The sequence below is a fragment of the Diabrotica undecimpunctata genome, chromosome 8, assembly GCF_040954645.1.
Source record: "Diabrotica undecimpunctata isolate CICGRU chromosome 8, icDiaUnde3, whole genome shotgun sequence".
NCBI classification, from domain to species: Eukaryota; Metazoa; Arthropoda; class Insecta; order Coleoptera; family Chrysomelidae; genus Diabrotica; species Diabrotica undecimpunctata.
In genome coordinates this window covers 59463270-59486356 of record NC_092810.1, presented here as the reverse complement: position 1 = coordinate 59486356, position 23087 = coordinate 59463270, and the positions used below count along the sequence as shown (strand labels likewise).

Genomic DNA, 23087 nt, shown 5'->3' with positions numbered 1-23087 from the left:
CTTGGCGCAATTTGTGATCGATTATACAGCACTTCGAACTGCTGTCTGAAGATTCTACAATGGTAGTTAAGAACTGGATATCCACTATTTCCTAATAATCCATTGTCCATAAATTCCCTATTTTATATACCCATAATATGCAAAAGTTTTACTCTTTTCAATGATCTTATTTTAATTTTTATTATAGCATCCTATAATAGGCAGCAAATACAATTTATAGGTTATAGATTATTTTTATATATACAAAAATATTTAATGTCATTCGTCAAAATAAATGAATAAAATCTGTGAGGCTTTTCTGTCAATCTTTCATTCTGTCAATGGCTTACTGTGTTATATGACACAATAGTGTTGACACACTGAGTTGATATAAGCTGTGCCAGTGTTGCTGTATTAACACCCAAAAATTTAGTGTGTTACCCATGGTTATTTGTTACTACTAGATAAATGCAACAATAACACAAAAAATAATTTATCAATTGACATTTAAAAGAATTTTGTTTTACATATTAAGTTTTTCTAAAAGTTAGTAATTTTTGTATACACACTGATACTGGGGTCATAAAAAACAAAATCACATCAATTGTAACGTTTTTATAATTATGAGCTTGTTTCTTTATGTTAATTTAATAAGCTATGTGTTGAAACACTGACAGGTTAAAATTTGACTCCTTTATGATATTAATAAATATTAAATAATTTATATTGCCACGATACACCTGATAATAGGCCTATAATTTGCTGTACTGCCGGTTGCTTGATATTAGGGGTGTTACGAATATTTTTAAATTTACACACGAAGAGTTTTGAAAATCCAATAATAAAAACCACTGGATTGTCTTGACAAAAACTAATGGCGATAGAATAAAATTAAGAATAACAATGTCATGAGTGTGTTTATAATAATTAAGTGTTGTGAATGTAAAGTATTTTTTTAATTTTAAATATAGAAATAGGTTTTATATTGAAAAAAGATGACAGACTGTGATAAATTTTATCAACATTATATTTATAACATCACTGATGATACAACCTCATTAAGTTTGTAAGAAGTGAATTTTTTAATTAATTATACCAACGTTAACAAACTATTCATCACATTTGTAGCTCCCTGATAAAGGACATAACCAATGTCCGAAAGCTTGGATTAAAAATTTACAAGAGTACACGTTTCATTTTTTATTGCTGCAAACCCAATATTTAACGTTTACTTTCTTACGTTGTCAGCAAATACTTCTGGTTCATTATATCATCTAGTAGTTTTTAAAAAAATAAGTAGTCTGATAGAACTGCTCGGAGAATAAATAAATTAATTCAGAAGCTCTTTTAAACTATTTTTTATTTCTTTATCGATGCAGATGTTTTGGTATTATGGGTATATATGAGGATGTGCTTGATAAAACAAGAACTTCGTCTTAGTGGTGGTATGACAGCTGTTCTGCAGAAATCAGGGTTTTGATCACTATATTGTAGACAATTGACAAATGGCAAAAAAGTAATAACGAAATGAAATGATAAAATAGGATGGAAATATCAATACCAATGAAGATAAATTACTAAGGGTAGTAGAATATATTAATACAGTGTTAAAATTTTAACATATCACCAATAATCGCTCATTATTTTGTTACAATTATTAATAACACACAAAAGATATTCTATTTATTTTCGATATATCTCAGCTTAAATAAAACGAGTTTTTTCTAAAACAGGTTGTTTCTTTTGATATCTAAACACGCTTCAATATTATGTTACCGCCAATTCTCTTCTTCTCAATATAAAAAGTTATTATTTTTCCTACCACAACTGATCATAAATGTTTTTTCCTAATACCAACCGCTTCGCTAATGCATTAGAAAAAACAAGTTTTTTGTGTACCTAGAACTGGGACGGAATTATTGATTCTCGGAACTCGTAAAAGGACAATAAATCTTTTAGTTTAATTTTTTTTATTATTATACATTTTCTTCGTAAATGTATAGAAAAAGTGGCTTATTAGAACTCACCGTTGGAACGTAATGAGAGCGTTGGAGAAAAGTTGCACTAAGTTGCCACCTGGATAAATTAACAACCGAGAACAGTAATATATGTTCCCAAAAAAATCAAAGCCTCCCCCATGGCACAGTTTTGCACCTCAGACGTAACTGCGGTTAAAGTGAAATGCCCATGGGGAAAGGGCAAAAATAAAGAGTTGATAATAGCATCAGTCTACCTACCCTCAGATGCAGCCACTCTACCACCAACAAAGGAAATAGAAGATCTGGTAGACCATTTTCTCAGTCAGAAGGTAGAACTTATTATCGGCTGCGATTCGAACTCTCACCAAGTAGGCTAAGGCAGCAGAGATAACAATGCTCGAGATAAGTCTTTTTATGACTATATTATTAGAAAAGATGGACAGTACAGAGGATGGACGACAACAGATGGCCAAAAAGAGCTATGGAATACAATCCAAGTAATAGAAGGAAACGAGGAAGACCAGCCAAGTCTTGGATACAAGGTGTTATGGAAACCATGAAAGACAGAGCCATTGATGAAGACACCTGGAGGGATAGAAAAAGATGGCGATCGAAATGCGGGAAGCGGCAGAAGCTGTAGGATCCCCGCTTATATATATATATATATATATATATATATATATATATATATATATATATATATATATATATATATATTATTAGAAAAGATTTGTATATCTTAAATAGAGGCACCGAACCTACCTTTATTATTGTTCGCAGCCAAACAGTCACAGATATCACGCTGGCAACAGCTGAAATATCGAATAAAATTCAGAACTGGCATATATCGGAGGATACCTCTATGTCTGACCACCGCTGGCTAACCTATAATATTAGTCTGAAAAAAAGCCTTATCAAATCGAGCAACCCTAGGAAGACAAATTTAGAACTCTACAACCGACTCTTAGAAAATGCCCTGCGGAATGAAAAGGCTTTAACTCCAGGAACTAATACAGAATTGGAAAGGTATACGGTATCTATCCAAAACAAAATAAGCTATGCTTATAAAAAATCCTGTCCAATAAGGATGGTCCAGGAAAGTCACAAAACTAATTCTTGGTGGTGCACTGAATTGGAACACCTTAGGAAGATAGCAAGAATAGCTTTTAATAGAGCAAAACGCACCAAACTCAAAGAGAATTGGGATTCTTATCATTCAAATTTCAGAGAGTTTAAAAAAGTTTGCAGACAAACACAAAGAGCTGCTGGGACACTATGGGACAGAGCTAGTAGTACAGATATACGACGTAGATGCAGGGTGGAGAACATCAAGAACTGGATAAGAAATAAAAGAGTAGAATGGAACTATCATATAAGCTAAATAAAAACAAATAGACTAGTAAAGACGGCAAGAGACGGTTCCCCAATAGGAAGACGATCAGTAGAAAGACTATGAATGCGATGAAACGACAACTTACGGCAGGCACATTGAAAAATAGACAGAATAATAACTACATAAAAAGAAGAAGAAGAAGAAAAAGCTGAGCAATCTGACTAAACATGTTTTATTTTCTAGTTTTATTACTTCTTCTATTTTTGTATTAATATTTAGTTCTCTTTCCATAAAATTTTCTATTGTTTCTTTTAGTAATCTCCTATCACCCGTATCTGTTGATATTCCCTGTACTATCACAGTATATTCTTGCTCTATCCAACCTTTCAAGGCATCCTTTTACATGTTACAATTTTTTTTAACCTGTTCATTTTTCTTTCGAATTTCGCTACTCTCTTGTGTTAGTTTCTCCAATTTAATTCTGTGCTCGATAATTTTTTCTCTGTATTATTTTTGTTCCTACTTGATTTCTTTCACATCAATTTTTTCATTCTTGCGATTCTTTATTAAATTTGGCACCATATCTATTATGTTTTTCAATTATCGTCGGGTGTATAATCCTCAGAATATAAATGATCAATATTAAATATTGCTGTGCATACGTCTCCTTTAATATTTTTAGACTATCACTAACACTTATATTTTTCTATCAAAATCACTTTTAAAATTATCTCCTATTGTCTAAAAATTGAAATGTTTAACAAGCCGATTTTCCATACGTTAATTTGCTTGTACTATCCGACAAGCGAGAGCTGGCGGGTTGCGCGTAGAATAAATTGAAAAGTGGAAGGGATTGCTCATTTCTATTGCTGTCGGCTACGAGTTCACATCGTGGAATTAGTGCTAGATTTCTAACAGTGTTGTCAAGTATTTATATTTTTATTTGGAGTATCTATATTATAAACTTATTTATATTTATTAAAATGGCAAGTGTATTAAAAGGCAAACCTTTGGTATCTCAAGCACGAAAAATAATTTTCAATGTTTGTAAGTTTACAACCGAAGAAGCTAATGCAGATAAAGTCTTAGTTGATTTAAAAAAGATACAAGAACGTGTAGCTCATTTAACTGGTAATTATAATACTCATTTTCAAAATAAATTGAGCTTTAAATAATTTAATTTAAGTTAAGTTACAATCAATAAATAAATAAAAAATTACAGTGCATTAGATTACCAGTAAATAATGTGAAACACATGTGAAATAGAAATGACATAAAAATTGAAATGTGTTTCTACAATATGTTTATTTACTATAGATATGCTGGACACTTTAATATTTCGATACGTTGCATTTTTTATAAATGGGAAACAAAATATGATATTGTAAGCAATGATATCACAAGATAAAAGGCCGATAATACTTGAGTTTATCGTCTGGCTTAGAAAAACAAACAAAGAACGCGTGTTCTGTGTTGTGTTTAGTTTAGTAAGCATTAAGACATAATTTGTATCTGTCCGCGATACATACAAAAATACCTTCCCTTTGAGAATTAATTACGTTTTAGGAAAATAAATATTATTAACAGTTTTTTCTACGTTTTATTCAATATTATTATAATTTTTATTTTGTTTTCGTGGTAAATAAGTTTATCACACACGCATCCACATAACCACGGTACATATCTACTAACGTAATTTTCAGATCCCAATTAAATTTTTGATACGGCAACTACGCATTTGTGACACCCGCGATTAAGTACCTCTCCTATCTCTCTTAGAATAAGTCCTTTTCTATTTTCGCGCAGCTCACCCGCCAGCTCTCGCTTGTCGCATTGTACCAAAGATGAAAGTCTACCATAGTATCTTATATCTATTATATATATATATATATATATATATATATATATATATATATATATATATATATTATATATATATATTATATATATATATATATATATATATATATATATATATATATATATATTATATATATATATATATATATATATATATTATACAAGAAAAATATTTACCTTGTTCTTTCATAAATACCCCTGGTGGTCGAATGTTTATCTGGTCAGAGGATAACAGTTTAATAGATGAAGATTGCCACGTGTTAGGAGTCTGATTACTATTGGAATCCATTGGATCTAAACATTAAGACTTTATTATAGGCTATTGATGATGGTAAAAAAAAAATGGGCAAAAAGAAATTACAACCTTATTGTTTTATATGGTCAATCGACCCACAAATATGAAAAACCGCGGAGTGCTACTATTTAAATGGGTGCGTTTTTAAGAAAGATGTGAATTATTTCTCATGCACTAGGGTGCATTTGGATAATTTCTATGCACTTTTAGTACATAAATATGGAAGTTAACATTATAATATTCTTATTAGTTGATAATATTATAAACAAATTTGCAACGTTAGTTTCGTTAAAAAATCAATAATGAATAATAGCCTAGTCTGGTTAGGCAAAAATCATCGATTTCACGGCAAAATGTTTCGCAGATATCTGAAGCTTTTAGTCATAGGTGGGGGTTACTAGATGACGAATAGATGAAAAGGTACTCGTATTTTTACCTTGCGTTTTTTTTTAAACAATAATTTATGGTCACAATTTGATTTTTTGTCTATAAGTTTTTTCCCTGATACTTTAAATAAACAATATTTATATTATTATTTTATATCAAAACATACAAAAGTGGAGGAGAAACTGTTTCAGTTCCATGCTTTAAAATTTCGTCGGAGATTGAAATTTAAAATTAAAACGGAGCTGAAACAGTTATCCTCTCCACTTTCCTATGTTCCACTTACAGTCCTTTGTTTCGAAGGGCTGTAAGTTTCGAAAATTTGGATGAATTTTATAGCTATAAAATGTTTCAGTATAAAGTTTAGAATTTCGTTCCTATTGGTCATAGAAGGTTTTTTTGATGTGAGTTTTTTACCAGCTATCCAATGGTTGTACGTACAAGTCTGTAGCTTGAAAAATATAAAAGTTATAATTGTTTATAAGTAAAAAACATACCACTTTTTCAAACGTTTATTTTATAAATAATTTCGATGAAAACGCAATATGCATTTAACTTCTGAGATAGTTTAAGTCTTAAATAATCCTATGAAATTTGCTAAATGTGTCTACCATCATTCATAGGGCAAGAACAATAGTTTAAATAATTAGCCTCAGGAATAAACAAATTAAATAACTTTTAAACTATTTGACTAATCGGCATAAAATTTCGCACAAATTTAAAAGACGGTAATTCCTCGATGTTCAAATGTATTAATAACATTTTATTTTGTTAATAAAAAAATTAATAAAATTTATAAATAGTGCAAAAAAAACTGTTTTTTTTTGCAAATATCTCCGTAAATTATTTATCAATTTTAATTAAAAAAACTGGAAAATGAAGATATTCTTGATATAAAAAAAACGATAAAAATATTGTTTATTTAAAAATATACTTGAGAGAAAAAACTTATAGACAAAAAATCAAATTGTGACCATAAATTATTGTTTAAAAAAAAACGCAAGGTAAAAATACCAGTACCTTTTCATCTATTCCTAAAAGCTTCAGATATCTGCGAAACATTTTTCGATCTTTTTTCTATACAATCAGTTACTCTATGGGGCATTAATCGAACTAAGTTATCATATTGCGGAATACTTATCGAGATTTTTCTTATGGCATGTCACAGGTCTTCTAAGTTTGCTGGAAAATGTGGCAATGGATTTAGGTTTCGATCTACCATATCTCACACATCTTCAATGCATGAAAAATTGGCTGATCTTGATGGCCACTCTGAAGTCTCTGTACCAGATTCTTGTATGAACTTCAAGGTTTCACGGGCTATATGAGATCTTACGTTATCCTGTTGAAAGATCGCATTTGGAATGGTTTGTAGGTAGGGATGTAAAACCAGCTACAGTACTTCACCAATATATCATCGAGCTATCAGAATGCCATTAATAGGAACTACGCAGCTTATATTTCGTCTCTCACATTGAAAACGTCTTACCCTTATGTGACCATCAGAGCCACCTAAACAAAACATATATTCATCACTGAAGCAGACAAAATTCCATTGATCATTCCAGTTTTGCCGAGCTCTGCTCGATTCTAGGTGTCGAGCCTTATGCTGTGGTGCCAAAAGGTAACACCAAAAGTGAACGGCAAGCTCTCAGTCCTACTCCAAGTAATTTTTGATTGTTTTTCTTGAGACTACCCCATCTCTTACTTGATGTACACTCTCCCGTGTAATTCTGAGAGCAAGAAGTCTGAGATGGCGCAAATAATGGCCTTGCAATATTCTAGGACGTCCAGACCCTCTATGACGTTGATAAGTCTCATTATTGTACCACCTCCTCCAAACTGTTAACACCGTTTTAATTCTTCGTCAAAATTTCCCGTAAACTAAAACCGGCCTATTTCATGCCTATAATGCGTTCTTTTTCGATGTTACTTAAATAGCGAAATTACCGACAACCGTGAATTCTTGGTGTTTTAAATATTTGAGTAATTTAAAAACAATCCAAAAAGACTAAAAATTACGCATAAACTAAAGTTAATACACTTAGAAATAAACTTTCTTATCTTTTTTGTTTTTGCGAAAAAAAAAACAACTTCAGTTAAAGAAAAGATAGCGAGGTAAAATCTTTATCACATAAACATTTTTAGAGATTTATAAAAAAATACTTTTGATCTAAATAAGTAACCGTATACAAAGTGTTGCATTTTTTTTGGGCATCAGTAAATATTCAAAAAACGAAGCAAAACAAAAACAGGAACACAAGCGAGGTTTCTTTGTTGTCCCACAACTGTTTCCATTAAAATTTCCCCTTTTTTTGCAAACATTGTTCTATAAAACAGAGAGTAGAAATACAAAGATTTCTCTGTGTTCGAAACAAAAATACAAGATTTTTTCCTAAATATGTGCCTTCTACAATTTTCAAAGCAAGCAGACGAATAATGAAACTACATCGTTGCATCGTGCGGTAGATGAATTGTTTTTACAAATTAATCACCCTTGTGATAAGTCTTTAAATATTTTTTTTGCAGATCAACAAGAATATATCAACTTCAGAATTGACAATTGCGCATAAATTGACACTACATTATATCTGTTTAAAAGGTTCTATGAGGCAAATAGTGAGACTTGCAGTTTAACTATTGTAAACTTAGTTATGCTGGAGAAAATGGAGTTATGCCAAAAGGTAGTTACTGGAAAGAAGCCGCTGTAATTGTTCAGATAGGTATTTAATAATTGGTTTGATCTATTAAATTCTCGATGTAAGTTCGTTGTCAATTCTCCAACACGAAATGCATATGGTACAGATTTAGATAAGCAGTCACGTCTAGTGGATAAAATGTCAGAAATGGTCAATTCAATGCGGGTTGGTAAACATAAAGGACTTATTCCATTTCAAAAAGGGATATTGCTTACTAATAGATCTCTGAAAGAGTTACTTTCTTACCTACAAGCAAAATACAACGTTGACTATATTTTAACTTCTAGGTTGAATCAAGATGTGCTAGAGAACTTTTTTTTTATATTCGAGAAATGGGTGGTGCAAATTACCATCTTTCGCCAATAGATTTTAAATATAGATTAAGGTGGTATATTTTAGGAAAACTTCGGCGGGATCTTTACAGAATGTCGCAATACTATTGAAACGAGTGAATCCGGCGTAAGTAAGAGCTCAATAGAAAGTCCTCAATTGTCAAGCGATATTTCGACGTTAGAAGATATTTGCTTGACACAAAAAATGCTGTCAAATTTAATAGAAAAAAACTGAAGGTTTGAAAGAATCCCAGTATTAAGAGGACAAAATACTTCAAAATACATTTATAGAAGCTCGCTACTTAAAGGAGGATCATATAATTGACGATGACGTTTTGAAAGTCGCAGATAATTATCAGGTGAAAAAAAAATTCATCGTGACTCTTTGAAGTATGTTGGTGGATTTGTTGCATACAAATTTAAACATAAATATAGTTTAGGAAACCCTACAAAAACTTATGAGATATATATGGAACCAGATACAGACGGTTTCAAGAGGTTCTCTTTTGTACCTAAACGAAGAAGCTACAATCAAAATGGAATCATTGTTTTGTACAATCCATAAAAGCTCTTTATCAAAAAAACCTAAAAACTTTCAACAGCTGGCACAGAAAACAGACTTTCAATGTCTCAGTAGGACACGCACATATATAAGATTAAGAGAAATGAACAGGCATATTAGTTTCAGTAACTATTAAAGAAAACTCGACAAAAATATGTCAAAGTTTGTTAACTTAAAAAAATAAATTTTAATATTGTACTATAAAATATTCAAAAAATCTTTATTATGAATTGTCGGCCGGATTTATTACTGAAATATTGTAAATTAGGCTAATGTTGGAAAATGCAAGTCAAAGTTCGAAGATATTTTGTAACACATTAATTTAAAACAATTTTCTCTAATTTTAAATGTTTAGGTAACACATTCATTTAAAACAATTTTAAATGTTAATTAAGTTATTTAGAAAGTGGTTTTAATATTTAACCATTCTACATACTTTGTTCAAAATACACGATTTTGGAAATATTCCAGTAATGAATCCAACCATCGAAATATATATAAAACAGAATTAATTTTTATGCTTATTAATTGAAAAGACATCATTATATTCCTACATTAATATGAATATATACACTGTATGTAGCGAAACGTACAAAAAAGTTTTTTTTATTTTTTAATAATCAGAACACCTATACCCAAGCAAAAATAAAAAAAACTTGTAAACTACACATCTTATAATATAAATTGCCAAATATGCATGCTTATATATATTTGATTGCCTATATATTTGATATTAACCGACTAACAGAGCAAGCGTTAGTGTTTTAATAGAAACTTTGCTTCGCACGTGACGTAACACAGTGCGAGAGAGTGCTACGTGCGCAATAGCATACCAGTATTTGTGCATCGTGCCAAGAACCTTTCGTGAATTGGTTTCTTATACTCAAAATACGAGTAAATAAAGATATAGAAAAAAAAAACAATTGCATATACCTAATGTTGCATAGAAAAAAGTTATAGAACAATAGAATAGACAGTTAAGATTTGATTTTACGTATAGTGCTTCCACAATTCGCTTATACGTATTTCGTCCTAACAGGACTCATCAGAGCGATTGAAGTTTCTACCCAGTCGTTTTAATAAGACCTGCAGAACGAAATACATTTAAGAGAAGTACTAGAAGTACGAAATACATTTAAGAGAAGGCACTATACGTAAAATCAAATCTCAACTGTCTATTCTATCATTCTTTAACTTTTTTCTATGCAGCTTTAAGTATATGCAAGGCAGGAAGGGCTCATACTTAGGGCCCTGCTGGTTACTGCAGACAGGGGACCTCGAAATAGCATGGGCCCCAAAAACGCCGAAGACTAGGTTCTTATGAGCCTATTCCGTATGATATGGATGATACAATGGATCCGCCTTAGGAGGTCTAAGTATCTGAAGAGTTCATAAATGGGTCCTGTCCCAATCTATCATAACCATAACTATAACCATAAGGTATATGCAATGGTAGATTGATGATTAGACTTAAGCAAATATGCAAATTGCATATTTTGCATATAATGCATAAAAAAAACAAAAATGTCAAATTTTGCATATTTTTATAAAAGTGAGCATAAAGTGCATATAATTTAAAAATTTGATGTTAAATATATATTTTTATATTCAAACTTACAGATAGCATGAAAATGCCAATATTTAATTTTTTTTTAATTTTTAATGTTTTATAATCCCTTGGTATTCAAATTCTTGGTATAGTAACTAATAAAAAACAGCGGCTTATAGTTTTGTCGCCTTTTGTCCTGGAATTAAGGGTTTGTGTTTGCCAGTTTATGTCTCTAGGTAAAAATTTTTTATTTTGACGGTCAGTTTCACTTGGTTTCACTTTAGTTGTAAAATTGGAGGCAATGTTTTAACTTGGATAAAACCTTACAAAGAGCTATCTATGGATATGGATAAAGTTTATTGCTCATGTTGTGGCAAAACCGTAAGTACATTATGTATTGTTTTTTATTTTATTTTAAAAATTTACACGGTGGTACAAACAAAGATTTTAAAATTAAAGATTATGTTTAAGAAAAGTACCGACACAAGGCTAGTTCGCAATAAATCGATGTATGTTTTCTTTTTTCGAGCATTTTTTAAACTCCTTGCGATAAAAAAATAGGATACCTATTTAAAATTCAAACTGAAAGGTCGCTAACATTGTTTTTCTAACAATAGCATAGTTTGCTTTAATTTTGGTAAAAACAAAAACATATCATATATTGGACTTAATTTATTAAGTGCTTTTAATTTATGCTCACAGTATTTTTTCTTTAAATGTAAACAGAAAAGACCAAGACCCTCTTGTTTGCACAGTCATTTCTTGACATTTTCAAGATTACTACACAGATTTTTATTTGATTTAATTTAAATATTTTAATTGTTATGCAAAACCGATTAATTTTTAGTTTATTTCTACAATCTTAGATTTAAAAAATGGGTACAACTATAGAATATTTATATTTATATGAAAAATATCAACCTTCAGTGTCCAAGTGCTTTCAGTCAAGTTCCAAAAAACAAACCGAACAAGAAACTTTTAACAAAGACTTGTGTCATGCATTAGTATCTTCTAATATACCGCTTTCAAAATCATCTAATGAAAACTTTGGTTCTTAAAAAAAAAAAAGCAAACAAAACATTCCCAGTGAACGAACTCTAAAGAGAAATAATGTCAATTTGTTATACTAATCAATTAGCCACAACATAAAAGCCGAAATAGGTAATAATTACTTTTACATAATGTGTGGACGAGACCACTGACTCGTCAGGAAGATACAATTACTGATTGGTATACTTAGCGATGAAACGTTTCCAAAATCGTATTTAATTTCCTGTAAGCAAGTGGAAAAAACCAACGCTTTAACAATATCACGATTTCTACAAGAAGCATTAGCAAACTTTTTTCTTCTTGTTGCTGTGCCTAATGATAAATTATTGCTTATTTTATCTGATGCCGCAAAATATTTTATCCAAACTTAATATACGTCACTTGTTTAGCGCATGGAATAGACAGAGTTGCGGAGAAAGTAAGAAAAAAATTTCCACTAGTTAACAGTTTAATAGCGAGCGTCAAAAAGGTATTTCTGAAATCACCTGTAAGAATACAATGAAACATACAGAGATATGCTTCCTGCTGTTCCACAGCCACCGCAACCCATTTTAATACGTTGGGGAACATGGTTGAAAGCAGCTAATTTCTATGCTGATCATTTTGTTGATTTAAAAAAAAATTAACCTTTTAACGGATGATTGTTGTCAATCTTTATTAGAAGCTAAGCAAGCCTTCCAAAATAACATCCTCTAACAGCAACTGCCATTTATAAAATCAAATTATAGTTTTGTCCAGAAAACTATAACTCAATTAGAATCCTCCAAATTATCATTGTTAGAGAGTACAGTTTTAATAAAAGAATTTGAGTCATTGTGTCAAAAGTTAGGTACCTAGTATTGGAAAGGAAATTTTTCCAAATTTTAAAGTAACCATGGAAAAAATAGTAGTTACCAGGTTCTTTCTGAAGTGGTTCAAGTACTAGCTGGGACATCCGAACCACTTAATTTAGAACCATCTATTATAGTAAATTTGAAAAATGCCCCAGTTACATCAGTTGATGTCGAAAGAAGTTTTTCTATTAACAAATATATGTATGTATTCAGATAGAAGCCATAAATTTTTATTAGAAAATTTTGAACATCATTTGATAATCTATTGTTACCACAATTCAAAATAATATTTATATGTTAAAATAATTATATATATATTATGTATTTATAATATTGTAAATATTTTTGTAAATAAAAAAATATTGTAAACATTTTTTATTACATGCATATTTTTTAGATAAATATGCATTGTAACGTTATAAACGTCACATCTCTATTAATTTATATTTAAATAATTATTTCATTTTAATTTCTTTATTAATTTATTAATTTCTTTATATTTAGTTTAATTTTTACTATTTTTTATTTTAAAAATGCTAATTTAGTCTCCCACTTTCTGTCAAAACAACTTTTCTGTGGTGGGATTATTTTTTGCCTCTTTTTGAAATTTATAAAAGAAGGCAAAAATTATTATAAGACTCATTTTTATGGTCTACAAATTCTCTTGGGGTAAGTACTTTCATTGTGATATTTATTCTATAATTCTGACCGCATTTCCAATATTTGTAACCTTACTTTCTTTCGAAAGCACATTTTTTTTTCTGATATATGCATTAGGACTCTTTAACAGAATTTAACTAAGTAGTAACAATCATATTTCATTTTATCCTTGCCATACGCTATTTGTAAGTGTAATTTTGTAAGATGGCAAGGAAGTTAAACCTTTCTTTTTGATGCGTTTCTAATGCTAGTTGTTCCTTATATTTTAGTTTATTGGCATATCAACAACTTTACTGGGTTTATTGGATTTATTGACCAGATCGAATTTATTTATTGGCCAGATTGGATTTTACTATAACTATACTACACTACAACTTAGGACATACAGCCACATGTGACTGCAGCTCTCCAGAAGCCACAACTTCTAATTGGAGGACCTAACAGCTAGAACAGACAAGCAGCCCATCGAAGCAATAAGTAGCACTTATTAACTGTTAAGCTTTGGCAGGGTTAATTATTGTTTTTTTATTCTTTTAAATAAATATGTTTGGTTAAAATTTGTCTTATTTGCTATCAACTGATAACTCAGGTTCAATCCCTAGTTTAAGACAAGACGAACTCACCCTTGATATATTAAGCTAGGCAAGGTATAGACGATAAGCTCTCATGGTTGATTGAGGTATTATTTTTACAATAGTACTTCAATTCTCTTTGGTAGTCTTATTGTTACAGCATATTTTGCATAAAATACTGCATTTTTGCATAAAATACTGCATATTTATGCGCATATTTCATACTTTTTTATTTACATATTTGAATAAGTCTATTGATGATACATATACACATACATATTACAAATAGTCGACTGTATAAGGTTTTAGTTTTACAGCTATTTTTTAAATTTCTCATTACAATTTTTTTTGTACATCTAGGTATATGCATTACCAAATACAAAAGAAATCTTCAAAATTTAGCATACAAAAGAAATTTTCTGTACTTTAAATAATCTATTATTAAATATTATAGGAATAACAGTAACCAAGACATGTTTCATTAAATTGGGGTGCCTGCAATTATTTGGGTATACCTAACTGTACAAGGAACGAATACTCCAGTCTAAGACGAAAATGCAGCGAAACCTCTAAAAATCAAAAGATCAAGCTAAATTTTGCAGAAAGCGTCAATTTAAACACCCCAAAAAGATGCAAAAATGTTGCCACTATTACCTCGAGATTCCCTCTAAACCCCCCTAGTTGGGGGCGGAACGGAAACATCGATTTACCAAGAATCTGTAAGCCGCAGTAAAACATATTTCAAATATGAAATGTAGCAGAGATCATTTTGAACAAAAATGTTTACTAGCACTTTTTTTGGAGAATAAATCGTTCTCTCCGAAACAACGCTTGAAGCGACAGGTTATTTTGAATGTCAGTTCAATTCTGCGTCCGTAAAATCAATTTTTTCTATAAAATTTGTATCAGCTCGACGGTAAAAATAGGATATTTGATTTTGATCAGAGTGTGCTATTGACAAAAGTTAAAATAGGTTTTAAAGGTGAAGAATATAGCTTTTGTACGCAATATTTGCATTTTTCCGCAAATGACGTTAGTTTCTATAAAGCTAAATAAACGTTGTGCGATTTTTGCCGTTTCTTACGATTCTCATGAGATCAATAAAATTTATTATTGCCATTGACCGGTCACTATGGAATTTTCTTTGTTAGATCCTAATCTTTAAAACCTATAGTATGAAATTTTCGATTTTGCGTTTTGGCAACAAATATGAAGCATCTGAAATATGTCTTAAAACGTTGAATTATTATATTATAAACGATCCAAAAAGACGTGAGATCATTTTTAGTGTAAAAGTGTAAATTCATCGTTTTTTAGACATAAGTGATATACCTCATATTTGTTGCCAAAACTCAAAATGGAAATTTCATGTTATAGGCTTTAAAGACTAGGCTGTAGCAATAAAAGCTCTACAGCAACCAGTCAATGGAAATATTAAATTTTATTGATCTCATGAGAATCGCGAAAAAGCAAAAATGGCGCAACTTTTATTTATTTAACAGCTTTCAAGAAACTAATTTTATTTACGATTAAATGTAAAAAGAAACCGAATTTTTACGTTGCTAACTAATCCTAATTGAAAAACTCCAGTACGAAAGTTCGAAAGTTAAAATTATACTTCGAGTAGGAACATATGGTTCCCGGTTAGTGATCCAATTACATCGGCATTTTTCCGTATAATTTAATACTTTTAAGTATGTTACTTTCAATGTGAACCCAAGCACTGTTTGGTTTTGCGGTTAGTTACGTAAGTAATCCAAAAGTTCACTAAAGATTAATGACTGATTAGTCCAAAAACGTTCTGAACTTTATTATAATCCATTTGGAATTTTAAATTTAATTCTTTAATTAAATATACCATTAATAACATAAGTTTTTTACTACGATGTTTGAGTTTTTTTAATTATATTTATTTTAATATCTGTAATTTTTTTGTTATTAAACATAACTGATGACACTTCAGTCCACCTACATTAATTAATAAAACAAATTTTTTTTTAATATATTTAACATAAATTTAGGACAAATTCACAATTCAAACTACAACATTGATGGTTGCTACTGTTATATTATTATAATTTTAACTTATTCAATTTTTAAATATTGCTGGCTCCTGTCATATTTAGACAAATACCTTAAGTTACACTGACTGCTTTGTTCCGACTTTCGTCCTAACATGTCAATATTGTCATTTCAATCAGTTGCGATCAACAAGTCCTCAAAGACACTTTGTCTCAGGACCAGCAACCTCACGTAGAGTCTTATGTTGCCATGTTATCAATTCCACTGGTAACTTTAACATCTTATCGTATGAGATCGAATAATGTAACCTTAATTTAAACTAATAACATTTAACGGGTTTTTATCCAAATATTTAGTAGCTCAAAACATGTACACCTATAGTATATTTGAAGAATAAGTTGGAGTAAATTCTCAGAAAAAAAAACTAAATTGTTAAGCATATTTTAGTACGTGGCTTTTCGTACAACGTCATTATTTTAGCTTATTTTACGTTGGGTTTGACTATTTAGATATAAATTTTTCCATGTCACATGGATTATCGTAAAATATAAGTACCTGCTATTGTTAGAACTGCGTAGGCTAGGGATTTTTCAGCTGGTCATAGACGTACTTTAAGGGTATTACATTATTTGTTTCGGTTTGTTAGATATTTAAACCATTTTCAAAGCATATTATATTTATATAAATCTGTTTATTTTAGTAACGTTATTTATGGTTATTTTTGTCGTTATGATAATGAACCATTAAATAACAAGAAATAAAAAACTCTTAAAATACATAGGTATTTAGTTAATGGTCTTTTGATAGTTTAGATAGAAAAAGTCGATTAGCGAAAGATGGTTTCTGATAAATGTGAACGCTATCTTAAATAGTATAAATTTCGATTTTGTTTGGAAAACCAATGATTAATAAAATGGTTAATGGTCTTTAAATAGTCATTTATTAATATCAGAAAATTTTTTTTTAGTCGATTATAAGCGAGTGAAGAGATCTGACACAGTTGTTTTTTGCAAGAGTGAATAGTGAGTTTATAGAATATGGAATTAACGTGTAATTATACACCAGTTAAAAAATTAAAGTTGAATAAATTTATCACTTAACGAAAAGAGTGTTATTCTTAACGTCTACAATTATTTTAAGCAACACAGTCCTTCCAATACTGTTGATAGTATAGTTGAAATTTCGTCTAAAGTAATGGGATATACAAAATCAACTGTATATAACATTTTAAAAGAGGAAAAATCAGCTGGTATAACGCCACCCAAACCGAGACCAGGAAGACCAAAATTGTCGAAAGTGAATGTGGATGAATTTTTCAAAAATGCAATTTGTAGAATGGTCCACTCATTTTTTTTAACAATCAAATACCAACTTTAGATAAAGTTTTACAAGCCATTACCGACGATCCCGATTTACCCATAATAACTAGAGACAAACTTTGTAAAGTTTTGCATGAGTTAAACTTTAAGTATGAAAAAGTGAGCAGACAATCAATGCTTATCGATTCCGAAGAAATTGTGTGTTGGAGACGAGACTACCTCAGAAAAATAAAAAAAATGAGGACAGCAAATAAGAACATTTATTATTTAGATGAAACGTGGGTTAATGAAGGGCATACTGTAGGGAGAGTTTGGAAAGACAAAACTATAAAAACATGTCGACAATTTGAGCATGAAGCATTTCTGAAAGGTTATTCACCTGGTTTCAAGGAACCAACAAGTAAAGGTCGACGATTAATTGTTACCCATATAGGTAGTATGAATGGATTTCTTAAGGAGGGTTTACTTTTGTTTGAATCAAAAAAGAGCTGTGATTATCACGAAGAGATGAACGGAGACGTGTTTGAAGAATATTTCAAACAGATGATTAAATTCGTACCTAAAAATTCAGTTATTGTGATGGACAATGCAAGTTACCACTTTAGATTAGTTGAACGTTTACCAACTACTCAATGGAGGAAAGATGAAATTGCAATGTGGTTAACTTCTAAGAATTTAATCTTTGACGATACAATGACAAAAGCAAAATTATTAGAGCTTGCTAAAATTAATAAACAAAATTATAAAAAATATGTCATTGAGGAAATAGCCAAAAAAACGAGGAATTGAAATACTTCGCCTACCACCGTATCATTGCGAGCTAAATCCGATTGAATTAGTATGGGCCGAAGTTAAAAGTAACGTTGCTCGAAATAATACAACTTTTAAATTGTCAGATGTTACTATTCTTTTTCATAAATCAATATCCGAAGTAACTACTGAACATTGGCAAAAATGTATTAATCACGTTATGGATATTGAGAAAAATATGTGGGAGCTTGATCATATAAAAGATAGCAGTATAGAACCTATAATAATTCATCCCGGGTCGGATAACACTTCATCTGAAACAGAATATGAGGAAGCTTAACTTTAAACTGTAGCTCAGAAGTTTATTTTACATTTGAACTAATTGCCGGCAACTTTATTGTTTATTTTTTATTGCTAATATAATTTTCATTCTTATTTCCAATATTATTAGTATTAAGAATATTATTATTTATTAATAGGAATATATAAAAAATTACAGTTTTTGTTTATGTATTTTACGTTTCAGTATAATTTATTGTATTTTATATTGTATTTCGAGGTGCGAAGATTAGTATTCTGAGAATTTACTCCAGCTTATTCTTCAAATATACTATAGTAAGTATTAACCACATTTTGTATTAACCTTGGCCAAAATTTAAATTTTATGTTCTCTTTAATGAAAGTGGTTATATACTTTTAGGACACACTGATGATGGAATATAATATATCCATATATATATATATATATATATATATATATTATCCATAAACGTTTTTGGTTATATACCTTTTATAAAGAATTTTAAATAATTTTTTTGTATAAAGTATAAATATAAATTTGTATAAATATGGTATACAGCCAGCTACAGGAACTTAGTTTCCTTGTGGATATTAAATATCTTATTCTGTCTATTATGTAACATCAATTGGTGTTGCAGGGAATGTAACAATGAAAAAATGATACACAGTCAAGAGAGCAAATTATCTTTAACGTTTATTTATTTATGAAACAAGAAAAATATCTGAGATATTGCCCAATCTAATAGAGCGAGTAGAGTAAAAATAACTGATTTCTTAGAATGTATAATAAAAAGAGTAATTAAGGAAGATGAAAAAAAAAACTATCAACTTCAAAATTTGGTTCATCCAAAAGAAATATTTGCAAGTCCAGCCACAAGTCATCGGTTAATCTATTTAAGAAACACATAAGAATTACCATGTATACTTTGGCTAATACCCACAAAAGAAGGCCAACAATGGACACTGTTTACGAATATGTTAGAAACGAAGAAATTATAGCTGGTACATTATCTTCTTTTAAATAAATTATGAAGAAATTAGGATTTAGATGAAAAAAAAAGGGAAGATAACAGAAACATTTGTATAAAGAAAACTGATATTAAAATGAAAAGAGCAAAATTTCTAAGAAAACTTAAAAAATACAAATGTGAAAGTACGACATTTATTTATTAGCATTATAAATATTAATTATAAGTTTTTCACAATTTTTTGTGGATAGAAATATTGCAAATATTTGACTTAAATACACAATTCCCATACAGTTCCAAAAGGTTAGGACGATAAACGAGACATGTGCTTGAAATCTCCTGTATCTAAAGAATTATGACAAATTATTTTATACTGCGGGAGTAAAGATAGATTTATTGAAAACAACCTCCCGTTTGGAGGGAAAACGGAAAAAATCGATTTTGCAAGAATCTGTACGCCGTATAAAAAAATGTACTTAGCTGAAATAATTTTGAACAAAAATCTTTGTGTAGGATGAACCGTTCTCTCAGAAACAACGTTTGAAGCGACCAGCGATTTTTAATGACAGTTAGGCGCGCGAGATCAATTTTAAATAAAATTTGTAATGACTCGACGGTAAAAATTCGATATCTTTAGATAAGAGGGTCCTATCGACAACAGTCAAAATGAGTTTTAAGTGTGAAGAGTTCAGTTTTCGTATGCAATTTTTGTGTTTTGCTGCAAATGAAGTCAATGTTTATAAAGGTGTTAAATAAACAAACGTTTCGCGATTTTTTCCATTGTTTATGATTTTCATAAGATCAAGAGAATTTATCACTTGTATTAACCGGTCATAGTAAAATTTCCATTCTTAGAACCTAATCTTTAAAGCCTATAACATAAAATTTCGCTTTTGAGTTGGGGAGGCAAATATAAAACATTTGAAATATGCCTAAAAATCGAAGAATTTAAAATTTTACATTACAAAACCATCACACGTTACGGGAAATGCCTCTAAGAAGAAGGTATTGGATGGAATTTGTAGCTGAAGTTATGTAGTTTTGTCTATATCACATTCTAAAAGATAAATCAACAAAAAAGTGTATTTGTAAAACAAAATTAAAAAAAAACGGAGAAGTTACACTTCTATACACGCATTCGCCTTTACAAATTTATTTGGGAGTCAATCTGCACAATCATTACATATGTAATGCTATAGGTAAGATATAGCAGAAAGAAAAACATAATTAATAACAACTTACTAACAATTAATAAACAACATTTGACCTGTAATGGGAGTATAGTAAATGAAGGATTGAATCAATATTTTGATGAAAATGTATATTTTTATTTTCATATATGTATGAAAGGAGTTGAATGCAAAAATTTATTTACACATACTCTGCAGTAAAATTCATTGTTTATTTTGTTATTAATATAAAAATACAATACAATACACTGCAACATAATTTAATATAATAATACAATACAAATTAAAATGCAATATTCATAAGTATTTAAAAATGACAATAATATACATAACTTTTCTACTTACACATATGTTTAATTTACCATGTAATAATATTAATAAAAAAGTCCTCCCCGACTGGGAATCGAACCCCGGTCTCCCGCGTGACAGGCGAGATACTGACTACTATACTACCGAGGACATGACACAAACGTATTTCAAAATTGACAGTTTTGGGTCATACAGTGATTTATTGAGATTATTATTTTGAAATACAAAAGACTAATATAATTATGAACATTTAATAAATAATACAAAACATATTACATAAATAATAATATTAATAAATATTTTATTATATATATAATATTATATGTATATATATATATAATTAATATATATAATATTAAATATATATACAAAAGGAACATTTTTATATTCGAGAGAGGAAGAGAGAGAAAATATATCTTCTGTCTCTAGCTTACTCATTATCTTACATATGTAATGATTTCACATATTGACTCCCATACAAATTTCCAACGTGGAGCGCGCGTATAAAAGTATAACTTCAAAAAGACGATGTTCAAGGACAGACATTTAGTCGATATATCTTACAGATAGCCCAGTTGGGATCCACATATTTGGTTGTTATGAGTGGAATCTGATATTTACGTAGGAATATTTCCATAAGGTTGTTTGTAAATAGAATTTTAATATATTTCAGCTGAAAAAGTCATGAACAACAGGAAAAATTTTAAAGCAAAAAACTTTTGACTACAATGGATAAATTTAAAATTGTTTGGAATTCAAATTTCTCTCAAAACGTTGCTTGTAAAATTAATAAAAAAAATTACCAAAGGGAACATTACACAAAATGGAGTAAACGTATTATACTCACGACAAATTATAAATAAAAATCATTACTATTGTGGACATACACAAAAATGTAAAGTAAACTAAAAGTACGATTTTATGTAAGTTGGGGCTACAAAATAAAAATTACGGTGTAAAATAATTATTAGAAAATACGTTCTTACCTCTGGTATGTACTTCACCGATCACCGATTACTAAGCAAATGTTTGCATCGTATCAGGTTCAACCAGTTTACTATCTTATCAATATTTTCTAATGTTATAATAAAAATAATAATAAGTATATTTTAGATAATTTTTTTTTTGTGATTTAATCACAATTGATTATAATGAGATTTACATTAAATTTGTTTTGACGTTTCGATTTCCAATTTGAAAATCGTTTTCAAATTTTTTTTTTAAATAGAAATTATTATTAATCTTAACCTGTAAACGTTGTTATGGGTAGCTCTATTATCAGTAAAGCTCGGATCATAGGCAAAATGCCTTTTTTGCCTATTTTGCCTATTATAATTGTTTTTTGCACTTTTTGCCTTTTTTCGTAAATTCCGCCTATTTGCGCCTTTTTTAAAATTTCATGGTACTACCCATGATATTATTCTATTACTAAACCACTCTATAATAAAATTTTGGGTCAATATATACCGTCAATGTTTACCGAAAAGCAAAGAACACGTTTTAAAACGTTTTAGACATTTGTGTGAAAAGATGACTTCTAAATTAAGACTATGGATCGCACCTTATTCGGAACTTTCTCTAGAAGGAGATAGAGCATTTTGTAAACCATGCGGCAAATTGGTAAGTTTAATTTTTTTTCGTCCAACAACATAACTAATTTCTAAAGCGGTTTTAGAATTCTAATTATTTTTTTTTTTAATTCTCAGATTTCAAGTAGAAAAAAGTACTTTATTGACCAGCATTGTGGAACCTCACTTCATAAATGTAATTTGGAAAAATTAAATTCCTCTAAGTTAGCCCAAATATCTCTGCGGGATAGTTTAAGCAGTTAAAAAAAATGGAGGAAGACGCATTTAAATTTGATTTATGCCAGATGATGATTGCATCCAACATTCCTCTATATAAAGTTAATAACTCTAGTTTTAAATGCTTTTTCGAAAAATATCTTAATAAATCCTTACCGGACGAGAGTACATTGAGAAAACATACTGTGGAAAAATGATATGTGGTATGTATGACAAAAATTAAGCGGGAGTTAGAGGGCAATTTTTTGTATATTATCGTGGATGAAACGACAGATGTATGCGGCAGGTATATAGCTAATTTATTGATTGGAATTTTGAACGAAAACTTTGCGAGAAA

At 29.7% G+C, this 23087-nt stretch overlaps 1 protein-coding gene across 3 annotated transcripts in view; it reads right to left on the bottom strand.

Annotated features, from left to right (window-relative positions):
* LOC140447605 (methyl farnesoate epoxidase-like) overlaps window positions 1-21995 on the bottom strand; it is a 221312-nt gene extending 199317 nt beyond the window's left edge. For 2 of the 3 annotated variants that reach the window (XM_072540354.1, XM_072540352.1), the window contains exons 1-2: window positions 21932-21995; window positions 5329-5445 (exon numbers count right to left, since the gene is read on the bottom strand). In XM_072540354.1, the coding sequence (XP_072396455.1) occupies window positions 5329-5440 (112 nt within the window). In that variant the 5' untranslated portion in view covers window positions 5441-5445; window positions 21932-21995. Of the gene's footprint in view, window positions 1-5328; window positions 5446-21931 lie in introns of those variants that run through there. The other variant, XM_072540353.1, reaches the window with a different exon arrangement.
* Between the last annotated feature and the right edge of the window lie 1092 nt (window positions 21996-23087).